Source organism: Lepus europaeus, chromosome 16 (assembly GCF_033115175.1).
Source record: "Lepus europaeus isolate LE1 chromosome 16, mLepTim1.pri, whole genome shotgun sequence".
Classification (NCBI taxonomy): domain Eukaryota; kingdom Metazoa; phylum Chordata; class Mammalia; order Lagomorpha; family Leporidae; genus Lepus; species Lepus europaeus.
Genome location: NC_084842.1, coordinates 89,970,885 through 89,993,975, shown reverse-complemented (window position 1 = coordinate 89,993,975; position 23,091 = coordinate 89,970,885). Strand labels below are relative to the sequence as shown.

Genomic DNA, 23,091 nt, shown 5'->3' with positions numbered 1-23,091 from the left:
TGCCTGCTCCTGCCGAGAATTAGAATTTGGTTCAAAACCTTACGTATGTGATTGGAGATCAAACAACAACCACCACCACCGTGACTGGAAGGCGCAGCACGCAGACCGCACGCACTGACACGTAAACAGCCTTGCCGCTCATGGAGCGCTTCCGGCTTCTCTGGGGTGTTTTCCTAGCACTCGGTGTTAAGCGTGTAAGATACGTGGCATCACCAGACTTGTGTGTCCTAGTCGTGCGGACGGTGATCTTCCTGAGTTGAAATAGACGCGCTGGTGCATTCCGATGCCGCCATTTGTTTTAATGCCCACTCCGGCCTCCCTCCCTGCCCTGGGGAGCGGCGTCACTGCTTCTCATGGCCCTGCCATCTCACGCTTCAAGCTGGCTTGGGTGTTGGAGGACTCTCAGAGGGTGAACCAGTGGGCCTGCGGGGCCTTGCCTGGCCGGTCCGAGGGCCCCGGATCTCACTGGGGCCTTCTAGGTGACCTTTCCCGTGACCACGGCTCTGACTGCCACCATGTTCTGGATTCTGTGTGGCCGCGTCCCGCTCCCACGGCAGCTCTGCCGAGTGACCCAGACGTGTCATTGGTTCAGTCCTCTCCGTGACGTTCAGTGCATGACCAGACGTGAGCTGAGAGTGGGTGCTGTTGCGCCTGCCATCACCCTGACGTTCCAACTGTTCTTGATGTTTCAGTGGACTAAAGAGGATGGACATAGAACCTCCACCTCTGCCGTCCCTAACCTGTTTGTTCCGTTGAACACAAACCCCAAAGAGGTCCAAGAGATGAGGAACAAGGTACGTGCTGCGACCTTCCCCCGGTGGTAGAGCTGGGTGGGGTCGGGAGGCGCTGTCACCCGCCGTAGGCCCACGGCTGCAGAGCTGGTGTCCGGCAGGGGCAGACAGCTGGCCCCAGGTCAGGGTTCCTTCGGAGAGCTGTGAGCAGTGTGTGGAGCCCCGCCAGCGCTGTCAGTGCTGGGCACAGGGCACACGGCGTGAGTGTCTGTCTGCCGAGCGCCTTGCTGAGGCCATCCCTCGGCTCTGGGAAGTGGGCCCTCCATCCCAGCCCGGCTGCCTGCCCAGCAGGTTGGACCAGTCGCTTCCGCAGCCTTGGGGGTCCCTGGCCAGAGCAGGAGTGCAGCTTGCTTGGGGCTTGGGGCCCTGGTACGTGCTGTGGCTTCTCTGTGCAGCTCAGTGTGTCTCTCTTTGTTCCCGTCGCAGATCCGAGAGCAGAACTTACAGGACATTAAGACGGCTGGCCCTCAGTCCCAGGTCTTGTGTGGTGTAGTGATGGACAGGAGCCTTGTCCAGGTGAGAGTTCAGAGTGTCTCTGACAGTGGTGGGCAGTGAGTCTCTGACCATCTGCTCCAAAATTACTCTTAAGTGTGGAGAGAATGACCTCGCGGGGTAAGTATTCTTGGCCGCTGTTACTCTCCTGATGAGAAGTGGCCCTGCCGTGTCCCCTGGGCTCTGGACCGGACATAAGCGCGCTGAGGGCCGTGGCGTCCTCCGGCCTCCTCGGAGTGCATGTACTCGGGAGGGTGGCACTGGTGCCACCAGCTTTGGGGCCGAGAGCACCCCTGGTTGGAGCAGGGTGCTGTGTGGCGCGCTCGTGGGGGTGGGCTCTGTGACCCCCTGTCCTGCTACGTGTGGTCCACGTGTAGCCGCGTTTCCATAGAGGACTGTACCTAGTGGCACAGGAAGGTAACTGTGTGAGTGATTCCCTCTGAACATTGACAAGCCACCTCCTGCTTTCAAAGCAGACTGCCAGGGCAGGCGACTGCTGTCGCGCTGTCTGGCGTGGCCAGTCCTGGTCTCCCGTCCGGCGTGTGCACGGGGTGCTGCTGCATGCTCTAGCCGGCTCCGGCCTGTGCCCTTGGCTGGGGTCCCGAGGCCGGGCCGGGTGTGCTCTGACGACTCGGTTTACTGTTGCAGGACGCGCCCCTCTCTGACTGTACGGAGACTCTCGAAGGGCACACTTTTAGTCCCGCTAGACCTCTGTCTGTTAGAAAGGTACTCACACCACCCTGGGGACCCGAGGCCCTGTGCTGCCGCCCCCTCCCCGGCTGCCCCCCTCCCCCGCTCCTCTCCTAGGCGTCCTCTGAGTCACCTGTGCAGCTTGAGTGGATCTGTAAGCTGTTCTGAGGCTGTGCAGAGGGTTCTGTGACAACTTAGGTCTGCGCATTCTCCGTGGTTGCTGGGAAGTGACTGTGCCGAGGAGGGGCCGCGTCCCCAAGTCCTCACATGTTGGGGTTCCAGTTTCCCGGGAAGTGCAGACGGCTGGGACCAGCGTGGTGGCGCAGCAGCTTAGACTGCCGCCTGCAGCGCCAGCGTCCCCTACAGGCACCACTTAGAGTCCTGGCTGCTTCGCTTCCCACCCAGCTCCCTGCTGTGCACCCAGGAAGGAGTGCTCCCCACGTGGGAGACCAGGATGGAGCTGCGGGCTCCTGCTCCAGCCTGGCCCAGTCCCAGCTGTTGTGGCCATTAGGGGAGGAGAGCAGCAGATGGAGTCCTCTCTGTCTCAGCCCTGAGTCGGAGATGCCTCCTGGGAGCCGCCTGGGGCAGTGGCCTCCCGCGCAGCCGCCTCCCTGCCTTGCTCAGCTCCGACCTCGGCAGCCAGAGGTCCCTTCCCCGAGGTGTGGGGATGCTGCTTGCGGTGCTTGCGCCCGGTATGGAAGCGTGTGAGCGTGGTCTCCTCCTGCCTGCTGGTGCACCCCTGGGAGGCGATGGTGACGGCTCCGATCACTGGGTCTGTGCAACACACACTGGGGACCTGGATTGAATTTCTTGCTCCCGATGTTGGCCCCAGCCTCGCCCCAGCTGTTGGGGACGCTGGGGGAATGAACCAGTTTTCTCTGTCTCTCTTTTTTTTGACAGGCAGAGTGGACAGTGAGAGAGAGACAGAGAGAAAGGTCTTCCTTTGCTGTTGGTTCACCTTCCAGTGGCCGCCGCAGCCGGTGTGCTGTGGCCGGCGTACCGCGCTGATCCGAAGCCAGGAGCCAGGTGCTTCTCCTGGTCTCCCATTAAGGTGCAGGGCCCAAGGACCTGGGCCATCCTCCACTGCACTCCAGGGCCGCAGCAGAGAGCTGGCCTGGAGGAGGGGCAACCGGGACAGAATCCGGCGCCCCGACTGGGACTAGAACCTGGTGTGCTTGCGCTGCAGGCGGAGGGTTAGCCTATTGATCTGCAGTGCCGGCCCTCTGTCTCTCTCCGTCCATCTCTCTGCCTCTCAAATAAAAATTAAAAATAAACCTACAGATAAAATTTTAAATTTTGCAGGTGGAAAAGACTTAGGAAATTTTTTAAAAAATGTATTTATGTATTTAAAAGGCAGAGTTATAGAGATAGAAGGAGAGACAGACGTTCCATCTGGTGGTTCACTCTCCAAATGGCCAGAACAGCCAGGGCAGGGCCAAGCTGGAGCCAGGAGCCAGGAGCTTTGTCTGGGTCTCCCATGGGGTGCAGGGCCCAAGCACTGGGCCATCCTGCACTGCCTTCCCAGACGCATTAGCAGGGAGCTGGCTCAGAAGTGGAGCAGCCGGGTTGCGAGCCTGCACCCGTAGGGGATGCCGGCGTCACAGGCGGTGGCTTTATTCACTGGGCCACCACACGGTCCCTGCCCCGAAAGTTTTGAAACCCACAATTGTGACCTGACCATGTGCACGCCTGCCTGCGTGTGTAGCCGGGGAAGATCTGTGTGGTGTGGCACAGCCAGGGTGAGAAACCTGCCCAGTGCGTTCCTGCTGCTCGGACAGCTGCTAACCGCGCGGCGCAGTCTCAGCTCCGGTGCCTGCCCTGCGCTCACAGGGTGTTTCTAGGAGCTGGCCCTACACCTCCAGTGGGCTGTGGGCATCTAGGGGTGGGCCAGCTGCCAGAGAGAGCCAGCAGGTGCCCTGCCTGTGTGGAATCGCGGCTTCCACTTAGTCTGAGCTGTCAATACTTCCAACAGTGTTTTGTGTGTTTTTGTTTAGTCCAGTGAGTCCCGTCGTTCCCTGTCCTTAGTCTGTTTCCGGCTGTCATTCGTGGAGGAACCTCTGAGCAGGGAGGAAGTACAGCCTTCTTTCAGCTGCTGCCACTTTGGCCACAACCTTTGTGATCCCGTCAGCTCATCACCTGGCGTGTGGGCAGCCCTGGGTGTCACGGGCAGCGTCTGCGTTGCTCCGTGCAGGGGTGCCCTCTGGGCCGGTTCATGATCCAGGGACCCTTGGCGTGCTTGTTCCCGGCAGGGTTGAGATGCGAGCGTGCGTGCCCATCCCCTGGGGCCTCACCTGTGGTAGATGTCGGTCCCCCTCTCTGGCCCTGTCTGCGTGAGCCTTGCCCCGGGGGCCGTGAGTGGAATGCTGGGCTGTGCTGACCCCTGGCCCCTCTGTGATGTGCCCACCGTGGCTCATTGTTGTGGCAGGATCCTGCTTTGACTCCATGGCTGGCCTCCACTGCCTTTCACGTGGAGCGTGGCACTGCTGGCTGACCACGCGTGGGGACCTCCTCTTCGTCATGAACATGGGGGTGGGGGCATTCTGGAAGGCTTCCCTTTGCCCTGCACTTGCCCTTGCCCCACAATGGCCATTCACAGCCTTCCAGCGGGGGAGGGGGGCCTCAGTTCACACTGGAGCACGGGGCCTGCGTCGGTCACCGTCTGCCCTGTCACTGACTGAGCAGTTAGGGACGAGGACGTGAGGCTGCCCAGAGCCCAGGCAAGGTCGGTGCCGTCCGCTTGTGCAGGCAGGGCTTCCCTGTGTCAGCCCGGCACCTTGGGTGCGCTCAGATCCGTGTGCGTGCTGCTCACAGACGGGGAAGGCGGGCGCAGCAGCCGGGGGGAGCCCTCGTCCTCCTCAGCCAAGGGCAGGAGCCTGGACTGGGCCTCTGCTTGGAGGCCTTGGGGAAGTGGCCTGCTGGAGGGCGCAGCCCTTCCGGGCAGCTCCACGAGGAGCCCATTTCTGCAGCCTCCCTCTGGGCCTGACTCTCGTCAGGCTGGTCTGGAGGCGGCTGGGAAGGGCCCTGCAGGTCGTTGGGGGCATCAGATCTGGGACAGGGCTCCGGGGAGCGCGTTCTGGGTATTCCATCCCTCGAGCTTTGAGCACTCTGCTGGGGTGAGTGGAGACATTTCCTCCGGAGCGCCCGTCCCTCCTGTAACCGGCAGTGAGATCTGCAGGTGCAGAACGCCGCCACCGGACGGCACCTGGCAGCCCAAGGGCTCCTCTGGCACACGGGCGGCCCGAGGCCTGTGTCGGGCCTCAGAGCTGACAGCAGCAGACAAGGACGGAATCTCCCGGCTGGCTGAGGCAGGGCCGCTGCCGGGCACCGAGCACCCCCCCCCCCCACCTCGGCTGGCCTCCTCTGGTGCTCAGCCTCGCCGGGCCGGGCCTCCCTGTGGTTCTGGATTCCCTGGTGGTGTTGTTAACCATCGTTCAGTAATGTACGTGGTGTGACTTCCGGTTACCTTCTCAGAGGGGAACCCCAGAGCATTTGGGGTCCTTTGCTGCCCCCCGACCCCGGCCAGGCAGGCGACGTCCCTCCCAGCCTGCGTGGCACGCCGTGCCCACCGTGCCGCCTGCGCCTGCCACAGCCCGACTGCCCCTCCTTGGGCACGGCCTGTGAGCTGCCTCTGTGCTTCGCTCTCCGCTTTGTTTTCCACGTTCCTCAGACAAACACTGGTGTTTGGGACGCACTCCAGGGCCCAATTGGAGGCGAACTGCGTGTGCCCTGAGTGTGCAGGCTGTGGGGGCTCTTTCTAACCAGCACCAGCAGAGGGGCCTCTGCCTGGACATGGGCGCTGTTCTGGGCCTGTCCCCTGGGTCCCTCCTCCAGCCATGTTTGTTCTGTAGCGTCCTGTACCCTGCAGGCTGCAGGTGAGCCAGGCCCTGCCCCCATGGCGCAGCCTCAGGCGTCTGCCTGCTCCTGGACGCTCCCACCCCTGCCTGCTCCTGGGATGCTCCCACCCCTGCCTGCAGCCTGCCTGGGACCAGGGAGAGCCCCGCCGGCCAGGCTGCCGCAGACCGGGCCACCTTCTCGTCCCCAGGGGGAGCTGGTGACGGCCTCCAAGGCCATCATTGAGAAGGAGTACCAGCCCCACGTCATCGTGAGCACCACGGGCCCCAACCCCTTCAACGCGCTCACGGACCGAGAGCTGGAGGAGTACCGCCGCGAGGTGGAACGCAAGCAGAAGGGATCTGGAGGTGAGGCGTGGGGGCGGCCGGGACTCGGGAGGTGGGGGGAGAGCATCGCACCTGGGGCTGGCCCTGGCCGGACAGGATGTTGGGATGACAGGCGGGGCCATCGCGGGGCCTGGAGGCACCTGAGGCTGTGAGCTGGGCGTGGGGCAGAGCGGGCCGTGAGGGTGCTGGCCATCCCAGTGGGCTTCTGTCCACGCGGAGTGAGAACTTCCACAGGGCTCAGAGCTGTGGAAGAGTGCCGGGGAAAGCCAGGCATTTGTGGGTTCTGTGTGTGTAGCATTTCTGCCAGTTTCAGGGGAGGAGGCCTCCACGGATGCCCACACGCCTTTGCTGGGCGCCATGTCGCGTGTGCTGTGCGTGCACGTGGCTCCTCCCCACAGGTGCCCCGCGAGGTGGCCCTGTGCCGGCAGCTGCAGCAGCAGAGGCCGGCGTGCCCCGAGAACAAGGCCGTGTGAGGCGGAGCCTGGATTGGGGCCAGGCACACGCCCCGCTGTGCTGGCCCGTGGCCTCTGTGGCTCAGTGAGTGGAGGGCTCTGACACACTCCCGAACCACGCCATGCAGGGGCCTTTGCGGGGGCCACCTCCCTTCCCGACCCCACGGAGCAGATGGTTTCAGACTTGAGGGTTAAAAGTGGATGCAAACCCACTCAGATCTCGCCAAGGCATGCTCCTTGAGCCCCACCCCCAGGAGCCCAGCAAGACCAAGGCAGAGCACCTGGTGGGAGGGTCACACCTGGGTGGCCTCCCTGTGGGTCTGGGACCTGCCCCCACGTAACTACTTTGTGGTCTTGTTCTAGACCAGTGCAGTGTGCAGGCCCCCGATGGCTAGGGTGGGAGTTCGGGTGCTGGCCCTGCTCACCTGAGCTCGTCCCTCTGCAGTCTGCCCTTTGGACTCCGGAGGATCCGGGAGACTGGTTTGTTTTGTTAGCTGTTCCCTGAGCAGGGGGCAGAGGAGCTGCCCGGACTGCTCTGCCAGGGCTTCGCCCGGAGACCCCTGCCCTCCCCCAGACGGGCCCTTGGCTGCTGCGGGAGTGGGGAACGTGTTTCCTGCCCAAGGCCCGTGGATGTTTATCTAACATCACCATGGCCATGCCAAGCCAGATGTCCCCTAAGGCCATGCCGGCCTCAGGCCCCAGCAAGGTGGCAGGCAGCTCAGCACTGCCCGTTAGGGGTCAGAGGCCCTGGTGACCTTCGAGGGGCTCGCATCAGAGTACTCACATAGACCAGGGTGGGCGTCTGGCCCAGTGGCTACAGCACTGCTTGGGCTGCCCACTGCCCATCACAGGGCCTGGGCTTGAGACACCCTGGGCAGCAGCAGAGCGCGGGAGGCCTGGCGGGAAAGCAGTGGATGGCAGGCTCGTCTGTAAAACCGCGGGACCTGCTGCTGCTAGACTGTCACAGCCTGGGACTGGGGACGGTGTTGGCGGGTCACCGCACGCCTGCAGTCCTCGTCAGCCACGCAGGCACACGGTCGCCGAGTGTGAATTGGCGAGAGAACGCCCTACCTATGCCGTCACAGCCATTCTAATGCCCAGGCCACATCCCGGGAGGGTGAGGGCCGAGGGGCTGAGGGGACCAGGCACCCAGGGAGGGGCTCGCCTGGCTCTGGAAGATGCAGGGATGGGAACAGACACCCCCCACGACGGCCCCTTGGTGCTTCAGAGAGGTGTGGGGAGGCCAGCAGCGGGGTGGGGCTGCCACCATGGAGGGTGAGGGCTCTCACCACTTTGCTCTCGCTGTGTGCGTCCACAGAGAACCTGGACGAGACCAGAGAGCAGGAAGAAACGCGTCCTCCGGACCAGCACGAAGCCCCCCACACCCCCCCCAGCACCCCTGTCAAGCTTGAAGAAGGTGAGTGGGCTCATGGCGCCCCGCGGGAGGACACTGCCGTGGGCCCTTCGGTCACAGCCGGGCTGCCCCGTTCTTTCCTGGGCGGACTCCGGGGATGGGCTGTTGGTGTCACCTGTCGCTTGCACACCGTCCCGCCCTGCTGAGCGCCCTGTGGGAGCGCGCCTGTCTGTGGTGTGGCCGTGTGTGTCCCGTGGCTCCCCTCCCTGTCTGTGTCCACGACCGTGGCTCGGCCTCCTCTGTGCCCGTGGCTGTGACGACTGCACAGACCTCTCCTGTGCTCTTCTCTCCCTGTGGCTGCCTTGCGAGCAGGAGGTGGACGTGCTAGAGAGTACCTGCTGCCCTAGTAAGTACCGCGCCACGCTTCGCTCACCTGCCGCTGTGTCCGTCCGTGTTGTCGACGCGCAGAGGCCGTCCTCAGGCCCAGCCCGCCGCCTTCTAGCGGGGCTCCGCGTGGGGGAGGGCCGCCCGGCCTGGGGAGGGGCTCTGCCAGACAGAGCTGTCCGCCACCTGCTTCACGCTGGCACTGCTTGCGTGAGGTGGGCAGAGGAGTGGTGCTGGGACTGCTAAAGACGACATCTGGTCCCATACCAGTCCCCCAGAAAGGCGCACACTTGGCAGAGGGAGCCCTGGTGTCCCCGGTCAGCACAGAAGGCCCGGGGCCCCCCTGGGGCCCCCCCGTGGCAGGCAGCCCAGGTGCTTCCTTCCAGGGCGTCCTGTTGTGCGCAGGTTCAGGTTTACACTGTGCAGGTGCTCGGCTCGGACAGCCGGGCCTCAGGGCAGGGCTGGTGGTGCGCACTCAAGTGTAGGTGCAGTTTGAGGACCCCTGACCCCCAAGCAAGGCCCCGTCTGGCATGTGGTGCAGTGCCAGGTAGCCTCGGCGGGTCCTCTGTGCCCGGCCGCGCCCCGCCCTCCAGCAGTCCCAGGGCCCCAGGTCAAGGTCTCTGCCCCACCCCCAGACCCCCCCCAGGAGCTGGCTTCCGGAGGAGACAGCGAGGCCGCCCCCCTCAAGCCTGCGCTCCCCGACCCGTCCCCTGACGAGCCCTCCGCCGCGCTGGAGGAAGAGGAGGAGGAGGAAGCCCGTGGCCCCCCAGGCCCCCCCCAGCTCCCTGCCGAGACCAAGCCGGAGGCCGCCCCAGCCCCCGCGGCGGAGGACGCGGCTCCCGGGGAGCCGGGCAGTGACGGGTCCCCGGGCAAGTCGCCCTCCAAGAAGAAGAAGAAGTTCCGCACGCCCTCCTTCCTGAAGAAGGGCAAGAAGAAGGGGGAGCCCTGAGCTCGCACCCACTCCCACTCCCGCATTCCCCCCCGCGTCTCAGTGCCTGTCACTCCCGGCCTCCACTGCGCTCGCTGCTCACCGCCCCCCACTCCCGCCCAGAGCCTGGGTCCCGTGAACTCGCATGCCCGCCCGAGGCCCTGGGCACCACGGCTGTCTTGGCTGGGGCTGGACGCTGGGCCTCCGTGTCCCCAGCACAACGCTATGCATGGTCTGACCAGTCACCCCCCCACCCTGAGCCAGGAGCCTGCGGGGCCTGCGGGGGGGGGGGGGGGGCGGCGGCGTTGGCCTCCCTTTCTGGGACAGGGCCGGCCGGGGTGGGTTTAGCTTCTGTCTGGCAGCCTGCAGGTTGCCCGCTGAGTTGTCATCAGACACGCCTCTGGAAAGGGGCTGGCAGCGCTTGTGCCAGGTGGGCCTGGGTCCCCGCAGCTCAGCACCCAGGCGAGGGCCTTGCTGGCTGCCACCGTGGGTTAGACCCCCCTGTCCCCGCCCGTGGACTCGCCCTCTCCCTTGGACCCCACGTATGCAATGACTTTTAATTTCCACTTTTGTAGTTAATTCTTTGTATTACAACACGAGATACAGGAGATACAGCTGCGTAGACGGACACGGGCCTGTGCGTCCGTCCTTCATGTAACATGTTTTACTCACAAATAAATTCTTTACTGTTTCCTGGTCTGCACCTAGGAGCTCCAGGTGGTGCCTGGGGCAGCAGGCAGACGCCCTGTGGGGCGCCACCCCGGGGCGGACATGGTGGGTGCAGGGGCGGGTGGGGGTGCCGTCCAGGCTCCGGCTGCGCGGCTCAGCTACTCGGCCTTGGGCCGCGCCGGGTGGCTCAGCTTGCACAGGAGCACGACGGGCAGCAGGAAGAGGCCCGAGCAGACGGAGAAGCAGACCTGGGCCCCGGCCAGCCAGTACACTGCGGAGAGAGGCCGGTGCTGCCCCACTGCCCCGCCCGGCCTCCTCCATGTCCCCGGGGGCTGTCCAGAGGCCCTCACCTGAGGCCGCCGCCAGGGGTCCCACTGCCCTGGCCAGGGCGCCCAGGCTCCGCAGTGTGCCCATGACCGTGCCCTTCTGTGCTGGCGAGCCTGAGGGAGACACGAGGTCAGCGGCCGCCGCCGCCCATGACCGCCTGCCCGGAGGGGAGGGCTCTCACCATAGCCGGCCACCGCAGAGGACAGGCAGGGCACCACGACGGCCGCGGCTGGTGGGAAAGCGGACATGGGGGTCAGCCCAGGGGGAGGCGGTGGGGCGTCCCAGCCCAGCCCCCGCAGGGCCGCTCACCGAAGGAGTAGAGCAGCAGCCCCAGGCCCAGCACGGGCAGCGAGCGCCCCCAGCCGACGAGGAGGAAGGCCGGCAGCAGCAGCAGGATGGCCTGTGGGGGCACGGCCAGCCTCAGGACCACCCCACCACAGGGCTGGGGGCGCTGCCGGCCCAACCCCCCTCAGAGGGAGCCCCTACCCGCTTCACGGCGGCCACTTCCCGGCCGGGGCCGATCCGCCGGGCGTAGGTGCCCTGGATGGCGGCCATGGTGAGGCCGATGAAGAAAAACATCTTGCCCTGCTGCAGGCTGGGAGGGGAGGGTTAGCGCCGCAGCCCTGCAGGCCCCTGACCGCTGCGGCTCGGGCGGGGGCCGGGGGGCCAGGTGCGGGGCGGGGAGGCGGCAGGGCGTCCCCGCCGGGGCCACACCTGCTGAACTGGAAGCGCTGGTGCACCAGGAAGCTGAGTGTGAACTCGAGGCCCGAGAACAGGAAGAGGTAGAGGAAGTAGACCAGGCCCAGGCGTCGCAGGGTGTCGAGGCCCGCGGCGGGGCCCAGCTTGGGGGGCTCCTCACCGCCACGGGCTACGGCCGAGAAGCGCAGCAGGGCCAGGGGGCTGAGCAGGTCGGCGGCGGCTCGGAAGCCCAGTGCGATGGATGGAGCCTGCGGGGAGCAGGGAGGGCCTGCAGGGCCTCGCGGCCAGCAGCACAGGGCGCCCGACGGGCCCCCGCGTCCAGCCCCGTGGACCCCAGCCTCCGAGCCCGTCCCTGGCCCTACCCGCTTCTCCGGGGGCAGCGTCTCCGGCAGGAAGCAGAAGAGGAACAGCAGGTCCACCAGGGCCAAGAGCAGGCCGAGCCAGGGCGCTGTCGTCATGGGCAGGCAGGCGCCCAGCAGGGGGCCCAGTGTGAAGGCCAGGGAAAAGGCCACCCCGATGACCGCCTGGGGGAGGCAGGCACCTGAGCAGAGCAGGGGGCCCGGCCTGGGCCGCCCCCCGCCCGGGACTCACCATGCCTTGGCTGCGGGCCCGAGGCGAGCCCAGGTCAGCGACGATGGCCGTGGAGAGGCTCACGTTCCCCTTGCTCGCGCCGCCGACCACCCTGGAGGCCAGGAAGGCCGCGAAGCTCCGGGAGCCGGCCCACACCGCGTACGAGGTGGCCACGCCGGCCTGTGGGGCAGTGGCAGCCCTCAGCCCCTGCCCGGCTGCCCCGCGAGCCGCCCGCGCCCGCCGCACGCACCAGGGACAGCAGCATCAGCGGGCGCCTCCCCAGGCAGTCAGAGGCGGCCCCGGTCAGCGGCGCCGAGAGGAACTGCAGGACGGAGAAGGCCGAGCCGATCACTCCTGCGGGCGGAGCCGCCGTCAGGGGTCAGGGGCTGCGGCGCGCGGGGCCCAGGCCAGCCGCTCCCCCCCCCCCCAGGACACGGGGCCTCACCTCCGAACAGGACGCCGTGGTACCGCTTCTCGGCCGGCATCCCGATGGCCGCGGCGAACCAGTCCACCCCGCGCTGCCACGCGCCGTACAGCGGGTCCTGGGGAGAGGGCAGTGGGCGGGGGCCGGGAGCGGGGGTCCTGGGGAGAGGGCAGTGGGCGGGGGCCGGGAGCGGGGGTCCTGGGGAGAGGGCAGTGGGCGCGGGGGCCGCCCCGCACGCACTCACATGGGCACGGCCGTGGCTCTCCAGCAGCCGGGGCAGCAGGGGCAGCAGCAGGGTGAAGGCCAGGAGGTCCAGCAGCAGGCCGACGAACACCACGGCGAGCACGCGGCGCGTGGACGCGGGCTGCGGACGGATGGGCGGGCGCGGGGTGCAGCCCTCGTCTCCCCCCCACCCCATGGCGGCCGCTCCGGCCCGGGCCTGGCTGGGGGGCGCCTCCCCGGGGGCGCTGGGCCCTGGGTCCCGCCGCGGGAGCAATGAACCAAGGGGTCAGGGAGGGCGCGCGGCCAGGCCCGCACCCGCAACAGCGCCACGCAAAGGAGCGGCGGGGGCGCGCGGTCCGGACACCTCGCCCCCTGCAACCCCGGAGCAGCTCCCTGAGGGGTCGCGATGCGCGCCCCCACCCCTCCCCGCGGGCCCCGCGCTCCGGAAGAACAAGGAACGGACCTCGGGGCGGGGCCGATGCTGACCGCGCCCCGGAAGTGACGCGGCAGGCCCGGAGGCGCGCATGCCTGTCTCTCGCGCGCCCCCGCGGGCCCTGCGCGGCGGGAAGGCGGCGGCCGCAGTTTGTTGGCCGTTATCGTGGCGCAACTGTCCCCGGCCAGGCAGCGGGCAGCCGCGGCTTCCGGCGGGCGCTGGGCGGAGGGGGCGCCCCCTGGCGGGCGCGAGGCACACGCTCTGCACCTGCAGGCGGCCTCGTCCCTTCTGCCATGTGGCCGGAGCCTCAGCCCCCGGTCCTCTGGGCAGCAGACACACCTGGCCCACTGCGGCCCGGCCCGTTCCTGTCGGAGCCAAGCTGCCCACCCGAGTTCCGGCCGTGGCCGCGGCATCGCCAGTGTCCAGACCCACAGGTTCCAGGACGGAGATGCCCCCCCACGGTCAGTCCATCTCCCCGAGGCCGCCCAAGGGCGGAGGCCCGGCCGGCTCAGCCGTCATGGCTCGCTGGTGCTCGCTTGGCGGACACCTGGGGGCCGAGGGCTCCGAGCGTGCTGGACATCCGGGGATCCCCTGGGTGGGGGGCTTCTCCAGCTCCTCCCCCAGGGCGGCTCAGTCCCCGCAGGACTCAGGGCGTGGTTCTGTCCCAGGCCACAGCCGCTCCCAGGCCCAGCGCACCCCAGGGCGCCCGCCCTACCGGCCAGTGGCGCGTGGCCCATAAATCAACACCTCAGGTGACACGCGGTCTGTTTCACAGGTATAATTGACAGCCCGTGGGGGCGGGCGGGCAGGGGTCTATCTCTGGAGCCTCTTCCTCTTCAGCGCCTTCCACTCGCCCTCCTGCGCGGCCAGGCTGCCCAGTAGCTGCTTCACTTTGCGCTTCCTCTCCGCGTCCCTGCGAGAGCGCAGCGCGTGTCCACTCCGCACCCCCGCCCGGGCCGGCCGCCACCCAGTCACCCAGTCACCGCGGCGCCCGCACTCACCGCTCCAGCGTCTCCGACAGCTGCATGCGGGCCAGGAACTGGTTGTCCTTGCGGATCTCCCGCACGGCGCCTTTGAACTCCCGCCTGTGCTTGTGGATCAGCCGCCGGCGCTCGCGCTCTGCCCTGCTGCTGCCCTGCGTCCTCCCGAACTCCAGGCTGCAGGGAGAGCGGCCTGAGGCAGGGCAGGGCAGGGCCCGTCCCTGGTCCGTCCCCCACTGCGGCCCGCGCCCGCTGTGGTCACAGAGCGGCCTGAGGCAGGGCAGGGCCCGTCCCTGGTCCGTCCCCCACTGCGGCCCGCGCCCGCTGTGGTCACAGAGCAGCCTGAGGCAGGGCAGGGCCCGTCCCCTGGTCCGTCCCCCACTGCGGCCCGTGCCGGGCCAGCTCGTATCCACACTCACACTTTGACCAGGCGGGGGGTGAACAGCTTCAGGGGCACGGGCTTGGCCCTCTCGCAGGTCAGCGGGCGGTACAGCTGCGCACGCGTCTCCAGCTCCGACAGCAGGCTCCCACACAGCTCCTGCAGGGCGGGGCAGGTGGGACAGTCCCGTCCACAGTGGTCACCCACTGTTACCATTTCCGTTTGATTTTGCCAAGATGGTGGCCTAAGGCTTCAAGCCTCCACCTCACGGACAAGGCGGCCCCAGGCCGCGTCCCCGCTCACGGCACCGGGAAGGCTCACCTGGAGCTCACGGGGGTGGCTGCAGCTGGCCAGGTGCTGCGTGAGGAGGGCCGCGAGGGGCCTGGAGACGGCGTGGAAGGCGGGCAGCGCGCGGTACAGGAGCACGGTGTGCTTCAGCAGGGCCAGGCACACAGCCAGGCAGGACAGCCTGCAGGGCGGACGGGAGATGGCTGCTCGCCGGCGAAGCCCCCCAGCCCCAGGAACCCAGTGGCCGTGCCCGGCGCCAGCAGCTCCCGTCAGGTCAGCGCGCTCCCCTGAGGGGAGGCAGCCTGGGGTCATGCCGGGGCATCAGCTCGGCTCTCCCCTGGGAACGCCAACCACTGTTCCAGCCTGCCCCGGGGAGCTTGAACCTGGGAAGCCAGCTCAAGTGAGGACGCTTCCAGCGGGGGGTCCTGGGGTTCCGGGAGCCCGGGGTGTGCACGCACCTGGTGTGGTTGGCCTCGGCCTCAGTCTGGGCTCTCAGCCCGCTCGCCCAACGCAGGGGGAGGCTCCCCCTCTGCCACGTGGCCACGTCCTTCTGGTCAGACACCAAGAGCAATTCGGAGTTCTTCCCGAGTGCTCTGAAAGGGTGCACCAGGGTGTAACCTGAATCCCAAGTGCGACAGGGCAGAGACCTGGGCGTTACTGGGTGCGGCGTGGGCTCCGCACTGCTGACCCTCCACCCAGCTCGCTTTTTAACAGGCATGGGAGGGTTTCTTGTCACCACGTCCCCTGGGGATGCCTGTTTCAACGTTAGCCGACCAGCAGGGGCCCAGCGCATGTGCAGGAACTGAGCAAGCACCCCCACAGAGGAACAAGAGTGCCTGCCCACCCGGCCAGGTGCCCACCACTGCCCCAAGCCCAGCACTTGCACACATCAGGCCTCCCTGACGCGGTCAGTCGCGCTGGGCAGCTGGGCCTGGTCCCCAGCAGTCGGAGTAAGGGAGGTGCGTGCAGGAGAGCCATGTCCTGAGGAGGCCGAGGGACAGGCCGCCGAGCAGGACTGAGCTGTGGGAACTGGCCAGCTCCTCCAAACCTCCAGACACAGCGACATGGAGCACCACCACGCTCCCAGCCTCAGCCCGACCCTGGTCCGGCCACGCCAAAGGAGGCTGGAAAGGCAACTACAGAGGGGCTGGGGACAGAGACCAAGCAGCATCCATGGCCCCAGGGGGAGGCAGCGAGCTGTGAGGACCACCCAGGAGGTCCTCAGCACTTAGGGAGCTCCCCAAGCAATACAGGCACAAGGTGAGGACAGGAACCAAGAAAATCAGCCAAGGCTAAAACTCCCACGGCGGTGCTGTCCGCGGGGCTGGGACTGACCCAGAACTTGTCACATTAAAAAAGGCAATGGATGGCCGGCGCCGCGGCTCAATAGGCTAATCCTCCGCCTTGCGGCGCCGGCACACCGGGTTCTAGTCCCGGCTGGGGTGCCGGATTCTGTCCCGGTTGCCCCTCTTCCAGGCCAGCTCTCTGCTGTGGCCAGGGAGTGTAGTGGAAGATGGCCCAAGTACTTGGGCCCTGCACCCCATGGGAGACCAGGATAAACACCTGGCCCCTGCCATCAGATCAGCGCGGTGCGCTGGCCGCAGTGCGCCAACCGCGGCGGCCATTGGAGGGTGAACCAACGGCAAAAGGAAGACCTTTCTCTCTGTCTCTCTCTCTCACTGTCCACTCTGTCAAAAAAAAAACTAAAAAAAAAAAAGGCAATGGAAAAGGGGAACCATGTATTTTCTTTTACCCAAAACAATATTATTTCAACATAGCAATATAAAGATGGACAGGGGCCGGTGCTCTGGCGTACTAGCTTAAGCATCCGCCTATGGCGCCAGCATCCCACATGGGCGCCGGGTTCAGATCCCGGCTCCTCCACGTCCAATCCAGCTCCCTGCTGTGGCCTGGGAAAACAGAGGAACATGGCCAAGTGCTGGGGCCCCTGCACCCGCGTGGGAGACCTGGAAGAAGCTCCTGGCTCTGATCGGCTGGCTCCGGCTGTTGAGGCCACCTGGGGAACTGGCAGACAGAAGGCCTCTCTGTCTCTCCCTGTAACTGTCTCAAGTAAGTGACTCTTAAAGAACGGACACATTTTATCTATTTTTGTGTCCAAGTCTTGGGTGTGGGCTCCAGGCTCCCAGCAGTGTATGGACACAGCAGGGAACCGCTGGCTGGCAGGATGGCAGGACTTCAGGGCCTTCAAGTCTCAAAGCGCCCTCAGAGAGCTCACCTTGGCTTGGTCTGTTTGGGGTCGCCGTGTAGAGAATGCCCAGGAGGAAGTTGAGGAGCTCAGGGATGAACCTCTGAGACAGAGACACGTAGTCCAGGAACAGGCTGCACACAAACAGGCCCTTCACCACGTCACGGAGGCACAGCACGGGGCACTGCAGGACGGGACGGTCCCTCAGGAACACGACACGGACAACTCCGCCAGGCAACCCCCTGGCCTCCCACAAGCCTCCCTGCCAGAGGGTCCCTGCCCCTCACAGCAGCAGGCAAGGAGGGGCTGGGAGCACTCCGGCACAGCCCCCAGCCTGAGCGCCCCAGCCTCCCCTCGTGCCTGCCCCTGCGGCCAGTCTGCAAGCCCCTCCCACAGCTGCGTCACGTGCGGGCGGCTCTGAGGACACGCACCTTGGTGAGCAGCTGGCTCATGCACACCAGGGCGGGCGTCACCACGGGGTGCCAGAAGTCAGAGGTGGGAAAGAGCAGCCCAGCGATCTTCAAGTAGACGAGCTGGGCAGAGAGTGCACCGGTTAAGGACGGCAAACAGATCAGACGGCTCGGAGGCCTGTTTCCCTGCACCCCACACCGGAGCCTGGGTCCATGTCAGCTCCGCTCCCGCAGAGCCGAGTGGCGGCTCTGATGACTAAGTAATTGGTCCCTCTCCCCACCACAGAGACCTGGACAGAGTGCCTAGCTTCTGAGTTCGGCCTGGGCCAGCTCTGACTGCTGGAGAGTGAACCACTAGAGAGAAGCTCTCTGCTAGTTTTGGGGGCCGGCGCTGTGGCTTAATGGGTTAAGCTGCTGCCTGTAACAATGCCATCCCATAGGGACACAGGTTCAAGTCCCAGCTGCTCTACTTCCGATCTGGCTCCCTAATAACATGCCTGGGAAAACATAGAACATGGCTCAAGTCCTTGGGCCCCAGCACCCAAGCAGGAGACCTGGGTGAAACGTCTGGCTTCAGCCCGGTCCAGCCCCAGCCATTGTGGCCATCTGGGGACTGAATCAGAGGGTGGAAGATTTCTTTCTCCACCTCCTCCCTGCCCTCCTCTATAGTTCTTTCAAGTAAGTAAAATAAATCTTTAAGCCAAACAGATTATGGAATTGCTAGTGGAACGGTGGCACCCACAGACCCACGTCCCCTGTGGCCCCAGGGCCCCCAGCCCTCTGCACACCAGGGGCCCACAGTCACGGCCTGCGGAGGGCACCCAACACCATCAGTTCTGCTCCGAGCCTGTGCTGCACTTGCACCTCACAAGCCCGCTGGGAATACTGCTACACGTCAGTCTTCTCAACACTGGCTCTGACCTCATGGGTGTCCCAGCGCTCACAGCAGCGTCTGCTCTCGGGCTAGGCCTCACCTTCCCATATTACGAAGCACAACCCTTTTTACTCCTGGACCCAAGCCACCTGTGATGGGAACAACTTTCCTCCACACATGAAACCAGCAAGCGTGTGCAGCGCCGCAGAGCACCGGAGCCGGCCCTCCAGTGGCATCAGGGCTAGCTGCCCACGGTCCGGTCTTCTCATCCACATCGTGGGAGTACTAAGCTTGCACCCTGCAGTCCCAGGTGAGAAAAAATGTCACATGTCCCTGGCCTGCTGCTGCTCTGAGCACTCAAAACACATTATTTTTTAAAATTTTTTTAAAGATTTTATTTATTTATTTGAGAGGTAGAGTTATAGACAGTGAGAGGGAGAAACAGAGAGAGAGGTCTTCCATCCACTGGTTCACTCCCCAGATGGCTGCAACGGCCAGAGCTGCGCTGATCCGAAGCCAGGAGCCAGGAGCCTCTTCCCAGTCTCCCAAGTGGGTGCAGGGGCCCAAGCACTTGGGCCATCTTCCACTGCTTTCCCAGGCCACAGCAGAGAGCTGGATCGGAAGAGGAGCAGCCGGGACTAGAACCGGCGCCCATATGGGGTGTCGGCACCGCAGGCAGAGGATTAACCTATTGTACCATGGTGCCGACCCCAAAACACACTATTTTTTAGATGCTAGAAAAAATATTTACCCAGAAACATCACACAAACTGTTTCAACAAAACAGAGTCAAACTGCTCACTGAGAACTAACGTAAGATCTACAGTCATCTCCACTCTGGTCCTGCCACACCTAGGGCCACCTGGCAGCTGCCTGTCAGACGGGGCCTTTCTCCACTGCCACGGATGTCCATGGCCAAGCTCAGACAGGATCAGTGCAACTCTGGGAGCTCCTGGCTTAGGCCCGGCCCAGCGTGGCTGTTGTGGTCATTTGGGGGAGTGAACCAGCCGATGAAAGGGCTCTCTCTCCCTTTCTTTCTGTAATTCTGCCTTTCAAATAAATAAATAAATCTTAAAAAAAAAATAAACAAAACCACATCTAAGGACAAGCATGTTGTCTCGGGAACTGCGCCCACTCCATGACATCCAGCTACCTTGTCTGCGATTTCCCAGGCTCCTGTCCTGGCACGCTCGTGGGCTGCCTGTCTCAAACGGCAGTGGCACTGAGGTGAGGGTCAGAAGTAACACCCTCTGGCATGGCCACAGGCCGCTCTCATAGGAGGCCCACGCAGCTGCTGGACAGACGGGACCAGGCAGACCCTCCTAGCACCTGGGGTCCGCAGACTCTCCGGAACCTTCTCTAATCAGAGGCACCAACAGATCCTGCGAGCCCCCAGAATCCCGTCACTTTGACCAGACACACGCTGGTCGCCCCATTTCCTCCTTCCTGGGTAAGGGTCCCCAGGAAGCAGGTCTCGGCCCACCCCAACCGCATCCACTGCTCTTCACCCTGGCAGCAGTAGACAGTGTGCCCCGAGAGAGCAGCACAGCACTGAAGCGAGGTACAGAAGAGGTGACAGCAGTCACGTGAGAAGGACATGGGCTCGAGCGGCAGCCTGGTATTTATACATCAAAGTCCTGCTGGTTGGGGCTGGAGCTGTGGCACAGCCCTGGCCTGCAGCGCCAGCATCCCATATGGGCACTGGTTCTAGTCCCGGCTGCTCCACTTCTGATCCAGCTCTTTGCTGTAGCCTGGGAAAGCAGTGCATGAAGATGGCCCAAGTGCTTGGGTCCCTACACTGCCTGTGGGAGGGAGACCCAGAAGAAGCTCCTGGCTCCTGGCTTTGGATCGGCACAGCTCCAGCCACTGTGGCCATCTTTGGAGTGAACCAGCAAATGGAAGACTCTCTCTCTGTCTCTAGCTTTCTGTGTAACTCTGTCTTTCAAACAAATAAAATAAATCTTTGGGAAAAAAAAAAAAAGTCCTGCTGGGACTGGCGTTCCTGCATTGCCGGCATTGCACGTCAGCACCCCCTGACTCCTTGCTGCTCCATTTCCAACCCAGCACCCACTCATGAGACCTAGAAGCAGCTCCTGGCTCCTGGCTCCAGCCTGGCCCAGCCCTGTCGGTTGTGGCCGTCTGAGGAGTGAACCAGTGGATGGAAAATCTGTTTCTCCACACGGGATGCTGGTAGCAGCTTTACCCACTAGGCCATAGTGCCAGCCCCTCTTTCATCAACTTGTCTTTGGTAACCTGCCAGGCCTAATTTGAAGAGAGACAGAAGCAGTTGCCTTGGTGTACAGACGCTAGCTCAGGACTTTAGAGGGAGTCTACTGAAACCATTAACACAAACCCCCACCAGAAAATGGAAGCGTGCAGGAAGCTCACAGAACAGCCAACACACCTCTCAACGTCTGAATGAACACAGAACTGGGGACCAAGTGAAACCACCCCACAGCCTTGGGTCCTTGGTAAAACACAGACTGTTTCCTGGAAACGTCTGCGGCAAGACCTGAGCCGGCCCGGTCACAGAGGGTCACAGGAGTCATTCTACTGGGGCGACCGTGCCTCCTCGCCCGTCTCCGTCTGCACCCCCACTTCCAGCGATGTCAGGCGGAACCTGCTCTACGGTGAGTAAGGCAGTGCTTGGACTGGGCGTGCCCCTGCTCACCAAGTCCAGCCCTGGACTGGGCGTGCCCCCGCTCACCACGTCCAGCCCTGGACTGGGCGTGCCCCCGCTCACCACGTCCAGCCCTGGACTGGGCGTGCCCCGCTCACCACGTCCAGCCCTGGACTGGGCGTGCCCCCGCTCACCACGTCCAGCCCTGGACTGGGCGTGCCCCCGCTCACCACGTCCAGCCCTGGACTGGGCGTGCCCCGCTCACCACGTCCAGCCCTGGACTGGGCGTGCCCCGCTCACCACGTCCAGCCCTGGACTGGGCGTGCCCCCGCTCACCACGTCCAGCCCTGGACTGGGCGTGCCCCGCTCACCACGTCCAGCCCTGGACTGGGCGTGCCCCGCTCACCACGTCCAGCCCTGGACTGGGCGTGCCCCGCTCACCACGTCCAGCCCTGGACTGGGCGTGCCCCCGCTCACCACGTCCAGCCCTGGACTGGGCGTGCCCCACTCACCACGTCCAGCCCTGGAAACGCCGCCCGGCCTCTGGTCTCCAGCGTTTCTTCCAGCTCGTGCATGGCGTCCCGGAGGACAAACTGCACGGCGCTGCTGGCAGCTTCGGGAAACATCTGGCAGAGGTTATACAGCTGCCTGGTGAGCAGAGACACACGCAGCAGAGTGACCGGACAACAAAGAGAGAAAACCCTGACACCGTCTTCCTGTCGAAGAGAGCACCATGCTGCCCGACACGGGCTTCACCGGGCCCCAGTTCCTCTTCCTGCAGACAACTCATTAAGACGCGTGACCCCGGCCCTTAAGGACTCAGCTACCCTCAGGAGTTAACATCCCAGATCAAACAAAGCCACACACTACCCTTAGACCGGACAAGGGAGCCCACGAAGGAAGGCCACGTCTACTGTGGCCACCCAAGCTCGTCACACACGGCTAACCCCTACCGTGGAGCGAGTGGAAGCTGGCTGGCCCCTGCTCTGTGCACGGCAGCGCGGGTGGACCCACTGACTCCCAACCAGCTTTGGGGGTACTCTAGGACGCTGCGGAGTCACCTGCTGACCTCTTCTTTGCCACGGAGTACTCTCTGTGGCCTTCCTGGTGGAACCCAGAATGTTTTTCTAACAGTGACTTGTAAAACCCTACACTCGGCTTGCTGTTTCCTAACTTCCCAGCAGTCCACCACGAGCATCTTTCTGTACAAACACAAGCTGTCTGGAGAGCCCGGGTCACACAGCTCAGGGCCAGAAGCTGCCCCAGGGTGGGCCCCTAGGTGCCAGCACAGCTCACACCCCAGAACTTGGCTCCGCTGGTGTTCCTCCAGCCACCAGGGAGTCCCAGCCTTCTGTCTAGTGCGGCCAGTGCCAGAGCCGCACGGCGGCCGGCCTGCAGCACATGGAGGAACCCTAGCAGGGAGCTCAGAGCATCCAGACCCCCAGGCTCAGACCTGCAGGGGCTCCTGCAGCAGCGGGGGAGCGGGGGCTCCACCGCACGCTTCCCACGCTTCTTGCCCACCCAGGCCGAGAATGAAACACAGGTGTACTGATGAGGAAGCCAAACTCGCACTGCAGACTACAAACCAATCTCAAGTCCTGGGAGTCGGCACGGTGGGACCCCCGGGACACTAGCCGCCGGAGCGCCTGGCTGAGTCCTGGCTGTGCTGCAGCCGCGCCAGCTTCCTGCCGACGCACCGACTCCCTGCCGTCCGCAGTGGACACAGGCTCCTGGCTTCAGCCTGGCCCGGTCCTGGCTGCTCTGGGGCATTTGGTTTACCAGTGAATGGACGCTCCTGGTTTTGAAATAAAATTGAAATAGCTAAAAAATCCCATCTGTCGAGTGACTGAACAGCACGATAGAAAACGAAGTCCCACAGCGCATCTGTGAGGCTGTGAGGCCTCCTACACGCTCTGCAGCGCCACCTGCCCGCCTCGTTCTGTCGCCCGCCCACCTGAACAGAAAACTCAATGCCTCTGAACAGGAGCACAATTAACCATTGGACCCGGTTCCACACCCCAGACTGGCACTTACACAACCAACTTATCAATTACTCTGAGGTCCGGCGGGTCGCTTGTTGCCAGATCTCCCACGTATTCCAAAAGGAAGCCAAACAGTTTCTGCAGGGACATGAATGGGAAGAGAGAGCTCACCGCCGGGCACCAAGAACAAACCCACAGGTGGACAACTTCCGCATCGCCTCACTCTGGTGAAAACCGGGCGGGATGGGGTCACTCAGGGCCACAGACAGGGGCAGCCCCACCGAATGCCAGCAAAGCCACTGCTGGGCCCTGCGTGTGTGCAGTCACCGCTCTGACAGCCTGGGGGGTGGGGCAGTGGGAGAGCTCCCGTCCTTGGCTCTGAGCACAGGAGGGAGGAGCAGGGATGCAGCTGTCTGGGCAGGCCCAGAGGTGGCTCCCTGTCCTGACAGGAGAGCCGCGTCCACGTTCAGGGTGGGCTCTGCAGGCACAGCACAGCGAGACGACGTGGTGCTAACACGCCGTCCGTCTCGGCGCCTCCGCGCTCTTCCCTGAGCTGAGTCTGCTATCCCGACAAAGCAAAGGCTGCAGGGTGGTCAAGACGGCCGCTCTGTCCTGCCTAAGGAGGTCGCTGGAGTCTGGCAGCTTCATGACTGATGGAAGGGCCTGATTCTTGCCAAGACTCGGCGGTGACACCGTCAACGCATGGGCCGCCTGCCGAGAGTCGTCACCCATCCTGGCGT

General features: G+C 64.5%; 3 protein-coding genes across 14 annotated transcripts in view; 1 reads left to right on the top strand and 2 right to left on the bottom strand.

The window, feature by feature from the left end:
- The window catches only part of ADD1 (adducin 1), an 83,713-nt gene extending 73,741 nt beyond the window's left edge, over positions 1–9,972 (top strand). For 3 of the 10 annotated variants that reach the window (XM_062213261.1, XM_062213258.1, XM_062213259.1), the window contains exons 11-16: positions 693–794; positions 1,218–1,307; positions 1,932–2,009; positions 6,016–6,172; positions 7,922–8,020; positions 8,977–9,972. In XM_062213261.1, the coding sequence (XP_062069245.1) occupies positions 693–794; positions 1,218–1,307; positions 1,932–2,009; positions 6,016–6,172; positions 7,922–8,020; positions 8,977–9,290 (840 nt within the window). In that variant the 3' untranslated portion in view covers positions 9,291–9,972. Of the gene's footprint in view, positions 1–692; positions 795–1,217; positions 1,308–1,931; positions 2,010–6,015; positions 6,173–7,921; positions 8,021–8,329; positions 8,365–8,976 lie in introns of those variants that run through there. The other 7 variants (XM_062213267.1, XM_062213265.1, XM_062213263.1 and 4 more) reach the window with 4 other exon arrangements.
- On the bottom strand, positions 9,850–12,642 carry MFSD10 (major facilitator superfamily domain containing 10). 3 transcript variants are annotated; one of them, XM_062213271.1, is made up of 11 exons: positions 12,203–12,642; positions 11,980–12,076; positions 11,785–11,888; positions 11,556–11,714; positions 11,327–11,488; positions 10,980–11,212; positions 10,752–10,860; positions 10,575–10,665; positions 10,447–10,494; positions 10,289–10,378; positions 10,006–10,209 (listed from the first exon to the last, which is right to left on the bottom strand). In XM_062213271.1, exons 1-11 carry the CDS (start codon positions 12,374–12,376, stop codon positions 10,097–10,099), a joined length of 1,380 nt encoding a protein of 459 aa, XP_062069255.1. In that variant the 5' UTR covers positions 12,377–12,642; the 3' UTR covers positions 10,006–10,096. The 3 variants fall into 3 exon arrangements, with proteins under 3 accessions (XP_062069254.1, XP_062069255.1, XP_062069253.1); XM_062213269.1 differs by having other exon boundaries at positions 10,026–10,209; positions 10,289–10,494; XM_062213270.1 differs by lacking the exons at positions 10,575–10,665; positions 10,752–10,860 and having other exon boundaries at positions 9,850–10,209.
- A 325-nt stretch (positions 12,643–12,967) lies between these two features.
- NOP14 (NOP14 nucleolar protein) overlaps positions 12,968–23,091 on the bottom strand; it is a 30,072-nt gene continuing 19,948 nt past the window's right edge. The window contains exons 10-18 of the mRNA XM_062212753.1: positions 22,404–22,489; positions 20,882–21,017; positions 16,898–16,999; positions 16,497–16,650; positions 14,719–14,878; positions 14,294–14,441; positions 14,013–14,131; positions 13,615–13,770; positions 12,968–13,526 (exon numbers count right to left, since the gene is read on the bottom strand). Coding sequence (XP_062068737.1) covers positions 13,427–13,526; positions 13,615–13,770; positions 14,013–14,131; positions 14,294–14,441; positions 14,719–14,878; positions 16,497–16,650; positions 16,898–16,999; positions 20,882–21,017; positions 22,404–22,489 — 1,161 coding nt within the window. The 3' untranslated portion in view covers positions 12,968–13,426. The remainder of the gene's footprint in view (positions 13,527–13,614; positions 13,771–14,012; positions 14,132–14,293; positions 14,442–14,718; positions 14,879–16,496; positions 16,651–16,897; positions 17,000–20,881; positions 21,018–22,403; positions 22,490–23,091) is intronic.